We start from the raw sequence: 7,482 nt of genomic DNA, 5'->3' as shown, positions 1-7,482 counted from the left end.
CCCCCGGACGTGAATTGTAATTGGGCTTCTGGTGTAAATAAAGGGGATGAGTTGGTTAGCATGCTGACACGCCCGGCACATATCTCACCCCCTTTGTTCTCCCGGAGGCCAATGGTCACCTCGATATGTTACAATGTACAAGCGGCTTTACACCGAGTGCTATTTGGGAGTGTCCATTGTTTGGGAAATGAACAGAAGATAATAGGCATAGAGACTCTTCTCAGACAAAATGGAGCCAGCCGGGTTATCCACAATCTAGGTGTTTATTAGATGAAAGAGACTTAAGCTGCCAGCCAATCACAGCTCTGTTTAGGTTTTGTGGACAGTCCGGGGTGTCTGATGATAGCAATTTGGCTTAGTTAGAATACAGAGGCAGAGGCCATCAGAAGGAAGGGAGGCATTTTGGGACAGAGGCTCAGCGGAGAGGAGGCCATCTGAGGAGAAGTTATTTTGGAGAGAGGCCATCAGAGGGATAGAGGAGGTCACCTGAGGAGAAGCCATTTTGGGGAACCAAAGTCCAGGACCTGTATAAATCTTCCAGGACGGGTAATAGCCGTTCATTCCATTGACAAGGTAGGCCGACCAGGTTACAGTAGAGGTTGCTTGTGTTGCTTGCGGTTGCTTGTGTGGTAGAGGTGTTGGGTTGGTGTCTTCCCCGGTGCAGTAGTGTGATGTAATATTGCTGTTTCGCTATTGCTGCGCTCGTGTTCCTGCGGCAGGAATCTTTGCTCAGTGATTGGTCGGTCTTTGTTATTACTCTTCCCTTCTCTTTATCGATACCCGAGCTGCGTATGGTTAACTTCCTGTTACAATGTATTCTTTTATACCTGCAGTCTATGGTGTGTGTTTCTCAGCTGACCCGCCCCTCTCGGACAGTAAGAAGGGGGCGTTGATAAATAATACAGATCTGATTTATTAATATTCATATTATTACTGTTATTCATGTTATGATTAGGTGAAGTCGCCCCCATGTTTCTTACAGATAGGGTGAGCCAGGTAGGAGGGGCTTGGTGTGGCTGAAATACATATTATAACTGCGGCATATTATGTGATGGAATTTTTAGGTATAGTTAGATTTTTTTTGATACCTTTTTGTTGTATATCGGTGGAGTGTATTGTTCTGTGGTCATGGTATAGCTCAATGGTCAGCCTGATACGGGTAGTGTTGTGTGAGCCTCAGTGGTCAGCCTGATAGGGGTAGTGTTGTGTGTACCTCAGTGGTCAGCCTGATAGGAGTAGTGTTGTGTGAGCCTCAGTGGTCAGCCTGATAGGGGTAGTGTTGTGTGAGCCTCAGTGGTCAGCCTGATAGGGGTAGTGTTGTGTGAGCCTCAGTGGTCAGCCTGATAGGGGTAGTGTTGTGTGAGCCTCAGTGGTCAGCCTGATAGGGGTAGTGTTGTGTGAGCCTCAGTGGCCAGCCTGATAGGGGTAGTGTTGTGTGAGCCTCAGTGGCCAGCCTGATAGGAGTAGTGTTGTGTGAGCCTCAGTGGCCAGCCTGATAGGGGTAGTGTTGTGTGAGCCTCAGTGGCCAGCCTGATAGGGGTAGTGTTGTGTGAGCCTCAGTGGCCAGCCTGATAGGGGTAGTGTTGTGTGAGCCTCAGTGGCCAGCCTGATAGGGGTAGTGTTGTGTGAGCCTCAGTGGCCAGCCTGATAGGGGTAGTGTTGTGTGAGCCTCAGTGGCCAGCCTGATAGGGGTAGTGTTGTGTGAGCCTCAGTGGCCAGCCTGATAGGGGTAGTGTTGTGTGAGCCTCAGTGGCCAGCCTGATAGGGGTAGTGTTGTGTGAGCCTCAGTGGCCAGCCTGATAGGGGTAGTGTTGTGTGAGCCTCAGTGGTCAGCCTGATAGGGGTAGTGTTGTGTGAGCCTCAGTGGCAGTGTGTGTGTCTGTGAAGTTTCTCATTCATCCAGGTCATGGTATATCTGTAGAAAAAAAAATATCTCAAGCCAACTTGGCAGGTGACGCAGGCTCACCCAAGGCACAGAGTCTAAGTGACAGTTGGTCTTCACCAGAGCTCACAATAGTAGAGATGGACCAGAACCCTAGTGGTCCTTGTATCACGATACCATGCACGGGTGTCCCCACACCGCATGCAGGTATCTATACAGGAGGACCAAATACGTGACCACATCAGACAACGCTTATGAACTTATAGTTTATTAGATATACCCAAATCACATAAACACAAGCAACCTCACCACCACCACCGCCACCCACAAGTAGCATATAATAGCCAAACTAAATGCAAACAGCAAAATCACACACAGAAGACAACAGGGCTAGTTATAACATGGGGAGCAGGGCAACAAGAGGGGAGCCTCAGATTAGGAGACCTCATGTGAAGGAGTCAGGGTTCAAGGAGGCAACAGGGTACAGGAAGCAGGCTATGGCGACAACACTGAGGCACAGGCCTCACAGCAGGGAGAGGTTAAATAGCCTCCCAGATCAGCACCAGGTGGCGACTAATTGCTGGGAGACACCTACAGGTGAGCACTGGAACTGCAGGATCAGGTTCCAGTGCCACCCAGCTAGGTATAACCTGGGGAGCAGGGCAACAAGGGGGAAGCCTCAGATCAGGAGACCTCAGGGGAAAGAGTCAGGAGTCAGGGTTCAAGGAGGCAACAGGATGCAGGAAAATTGATAACTTTTTGTTGTATATCGGTTGAGTATTTTGCTCTGTGGTTCTGGTATAGCACAGTGGTCAGCCTTGATAGGGGTAGTGTTGTGCGAGCCTCAGTGGCGGTGTAGTATAACGTTTGTGTACTGAATTGTGCTATTGTTTGGTGAAAGTAATAATTGTTCTTACTCGTACTGCAGTGGAAAAGTGTGCTACTCTGTGTCATGGTCCTTGGGATACTGAACCATGTTTCCCTGACTATATTACACAGTGGGGGGTCCTCCACCCTGTGTTTGTCTTAAGGATAATCCCCTCCAAACGGCTCCGTGGTCTGGAAGGAAGGCATTGTTCTGTGTTTATGTAATGTAATTATCTCCTGGGACTTCTCTGTGTCATTACACATATCAGCCCTCCCCTTCAAGTTATCGGACCAATCCCTGCTGACCCTGTTTCAAGTCCTCGTTTGCATGGCCACACATATCAGCCCTCCCCTTCAAGTTATCGGACCAATCCCTGCTGACCCTGTTTCAAGTCCTCATTTGCATGGCCACACATATCAGCCCTCCCCTTCAAGTTATCGGACCAATCCCTGCTGACTCTGTTTCAAGCCTTCATTTGCATGACCAATAGGAAGGTGGTTGGTTGGGCGGGGTGTTTAAACTGTTGTGTATAAAAGTGTGTGTGTGCATCCAATAAAGCAGATCCCTGTTGGAACTTACATACAGCCTACCCGCTGTTTGTTCTGAGCTATTGCAACTGGATTCAAACGGCACAGAGCTGTAGTTCCAATCCCGGTTTATCGGACGATCGAAGAATCAGACGTTGCGGTCTGACATCTGATCCATTAGTAGCAGAGGAGTGCCGGGAGAGTGGAACCGAGCGAGCAGGGGCTCGTTACACTCTGTCATTCTGGGCCAGAGGTATTGGGCAACAAGCCATACAGTCCGATAGCATTGTTAGTAAGAAGTGGGTGTTGATAAATAATACGGATATCATTTATTAATATTGTTATTATGATTAGTTGAAATCACCCCCCATTTTTCTTACAATATAATGAGGACAGAAATAGTAATTCCAACAAACTTTCACTAAGCTCTTCCAACAAAGCTTACCCCAGTGTAAGTAAATGGCATTGCAAAGTGTGTGTGCTCTGTGCGGGCTGTGGTTGCATGTTTTCTGGCTGTATGTGCTTTTACTGCAAGTGCTCTGCCTGTGTGTACTGTGAATGTTCATGCGAGGACTGTTCATCAGTGGTGCACAAACATATGATAATAATTAGGGATGCACCGATACCGGTATTTTGGTACCGAGTACCGATATATTTTTTTCCGGTACTCGCCGATACCAAATACCGATTACCGGAAGTCCCATTCAGGGAGCCAGGCGGCGTGTAATGACTCGCCACCCAGCTTCACGATTAACTAGAAAGCCGTCCTATGCTCCTCGTCACTATGTGATGGGAAAGCATGGAGCCGGCTTGCCGGCCAATCATGGAAGTCGGGCGCCGTGTAATGAAGCGGCTCCCTGCATCCTGATTGGCCGGGAGGCCGGCTCCATGCTCCCTCGTCATGAGATGACGAGGGAGCATGAAGCCGGCTTCCCGGCCAATCAAAAAAGGCGGGCAGCGTGCAATGACGCGCAGCCCGGCTTCCTGATACAGGAAATATCGTGGCTAGGCATCAGAGCATATGGGTGAGTACTAGTATCGTTATCGGTGCATCCCTAATAATAATGGTGTGTGACTGTAGGGGGGGAGGACATTAACTGCAAGTGGAAGTTTCTTTGGTACCGAGATTAAGTGAAAGTGGTGAGGCCATTAGAGTGTAAGCTTCTCTGGTGCAAAGACTGATGTATATTTGGTATATTTCACACAATTCTAGATTAGAGTTACAGATTTTCACGTTTTATGAAGATATTTTATGCTGTTCTCTCTCTCTTGTCTTCGTACAGCTGTGATCGTCTAATAGGACCAGAATGTGGACGCGTTCTAGATGCATGTTCTGCGTACTGTCCATATTTATGTGCGTTGCCGTCATTTTATACTACTACCGTCTACAATCCGGACATCAGGAGATGAGAATACAGAACCTTCCCATTGCCACAGACACCATCACTGCTCTGGATAATGGAACATTCATCATCGCTCCGTATTATGAGCCTAGACTTGGCCGGTCAGTTCGGGTCATCGCCATCATCCATGTATCTGTGACCGAGCTCTATTGTATCTTCCATTGTTCCACCAATCAGAACGTCTTCATCCGGGCTGAAATAGCATTTCACAGAGACAGATATGGGTTCCCATATGGAGAAGCAGATCTCCTGTGTCCAGAACCTTCTGGGTGTGATTACACTTATATGTCTTTCTCTTCCATGATTTCCACGAACACGAGTCAGAACCTCCTGTTTGAAGTCAGGAACCGTCCACCACAGCCGATCTCTAACAATTTCACCGTCTGTATTTCTACTTTGTATGGAAACTACAGCAATGTCCTCCAGATGGTCCAGCACATTGAGATGTATAAGATTCTGGGGGCCTCTAGAGTCACCATCTATAACACCAGCTGTTCCCAGGATGTAGATAAGGTGTTACGTCATTACATTGATGAAGGAACTCTGGAGGTTGTGTCATGGCCAATAGACCGCCATCTTAAAACATCGAGACACTGGAATTACATCCCAGGACTCAGCACCGAGATTGGTTATTTTGGACAAATGACCACCTTGAATGATTGTTTATACAGAAATATGTACAAAAGTAAGTTTGTTCTCTTCAATGACATTGATGAAATTATTCTTCCGGTCATAGACTGGGACTGGTCTTCACTGATGGAGAGTCTCCAGAAACAGTTTCCGGACACAAGTGTCTTCCGCTTTGAAGCTCACGTCTTCCCCACCTTTGACAACAGCTCCAAATTTGATCTCTGGTCTCATGTGCCCGGGATCAATATTCTCCTCCACACCTTCCGAAAACCTCTTAACCCAAACATGCATAATCCTCGTAAGTTGATTGTGAACCCCAGGAATGTGTTTCAGACCGCTGTCCATTATGTTCCAAAATATACAGGAAAAGCTACATATGTACCAAACACTACGGCCATCAATTTCCACAGTAGAGGAAGTCGGGGGAAGGACATCATCAGTGAGGACTTCATTCGGGATGACATAGTGCTGAAATACAATGTGTCCTTAGTGCCAAATGTAGATAGAGTGATTCAGAAACTCTTCCCTCTCCAATAGATCCCTCTCTATATATCCTGCACAACAAAACCTGGAACTTTATATATCCAAACAGAGTACTGAGCAAGCTGATTATTGGTGGAGAGAGGTCACTGACAAGAAACCTGCACTGCTTAGTTACATGCAATAAAATATGTTTATATGTATGGACATAGTGTATATAGTAAAAACAATAAAGCGCCGCAAAAAATCTCTCCTCAATGGGAAATCCTCTTAGGCATACTGCAGGATGCTGCCCCCCAAAAAAGCCGCTTCATCAGAACTGATGAAGGTTCTAATGAAGGGGGCGTGCCCCGGAAACACGTTAACGTCACTCGCACACAGGAACCCCCCAGTGGATGTCCATCTGCTTGCAGCTTTCATTTTATGGCTGTTTTTTACCTATGTTTGTGAGTACCTTTATGTTTTCTTTATGACCATTGAAAATAAATTTGATCTGCACCAGGAAAGGCGCCCCCTCTGTCTTCTCTTCCCATAGTGTATATGAATGTATGGACTGTCTTCGGAGTCCCTGCCTAGAACCACAGTACATTGTATAATGTTTACAGATCCAGCACTTCTTCTTCCTCCATGATATAGAAAGACACACACTGTCATCATATATAAAAATTCATCATCAAGAACTGCTTCCTCCTCCATTCTCCTACAACAGACACATTGTCACCTTATATACAGCTCACTGATGCAGCACTGCTTCCTCCTCCACTGACCACTATCACTAGAACCTTACATACAGCTCACAGTCCAGCTCTACCTCCTTCCTTCCAGCCATGTTCATTTCCCCCTTTGTCCCCCAGCCATGCTCAGCCCCACTCTACGTATTCTCCCCATGGTCCATGACCAGATCACATGCAGCATCCTCTATTGTTAGTCCACAATCAGATCTATGCCATCTCTATCTTCCATTAGCCGTGGTTATCTCTGTGCACATACTCTTTTCCCCAATCTTGTATAGTTACATAGTTAGTCAGGTTGAAAAAAGACTCAAGTCCATCAAGTTCAACCTATAATCTTCTGTGCTTTGCCTCCTTTCTTTTCCCCCATCCATGGTCATGTCCTCTCTGCATTCTCTACCTTTCCCCCATTCAATCTCCTCTCTGTCTCCTCTCTCTTCCCTAATCCATAATGATCTCCTCTATGCCTCCTCTACCACACCCAATCCATGGCCATCTCCTCCATGCCTCCTCTCTCTTCCCTCAATCCATAATGATCTCCTCTATGCCTCCTCTACCACACCCAATCCATGGCCATCTCCTCCATGCCTCCTCTCTCTTCCCTCAATCCATAATGATCTCCTCTATGCCTCCTCTACCACACCCAATCCATGGCCATCTCCTCCATGCCTCCTCTCTCTTCCCTCAATCCATAATGATCTCCTCTATGCCTCCTCTACCACACCCAATCCATGGCCATCTCCTCCATGCCTCCTCTCTCTTCCCTCAATCCATAATGATCTCCTCTATGCCTCCTCTACCACACCCAATCCATGGCCATCTCCTCCATGCCTCCTCTCTCTTCCCTCAATCCATAATGATCTCCTCTATGCCTCCTCTACCACACCCAATCCATGGCCATCTCCTCCATGCCTCCTCTCACTTCCCTCAATCCATAATGATCTCCTCTATGCCTCCTCTA

General features: G+C 47.2%; 1 protein-coding gene across 1 annotated transcript; it reads left to right on the top strand.

Annotated features, from left to right (window-relative positions):
- The first annotated feature begins 4,679 nt into the window (after positions 1-4,679).
- Positions 4,680-5,847, top strand: LOC108801184 (glycosyltransferase family 92 protein F13G3.3-like). Its single transcript, XM_018573113.1, has one exon. The coding sequence runs from the start codon at positions 4,684-4,686 to the stop codon at positions 5,845-5,847; it is 1,164 nt and encodes a 387-aa protein (XP_018428615.1). The 5' UTR covers positions 4,680-4,683.
- Positions 5,848-7,482: the final 1,635 nt, after the last annotated feature.

Source organism: Nanorana parkeri, unplaced genomic scaffold (assembly GCF_000935625.1).
Source record: "Nanorana parkeri isolate BGI_ZX_2015 unplaced genomic scaffold, ASM93562v1 scaffold2240, whole genome shotgun sequence".
NCBI classification, from domain to species: domain Eukaryota; kingdom Metazoa; phylum Chordata; class Amphibia; order Anura; family Dicroglossidae; genus Nanorana; species Nanorana parkeri.
This window is presented reverse-complemented; position numbering and strand designations above follow the sequence as displayed.

Excerpts from the sequence above, each read along its gene's own strand:
- LOC108801184 (XM_018573113.1), top strand. The coding sequence starts at position 4,684 with ATGAGAATACAGAACCTTCCCATTGCCACAGACACCATCACTGCTCTG.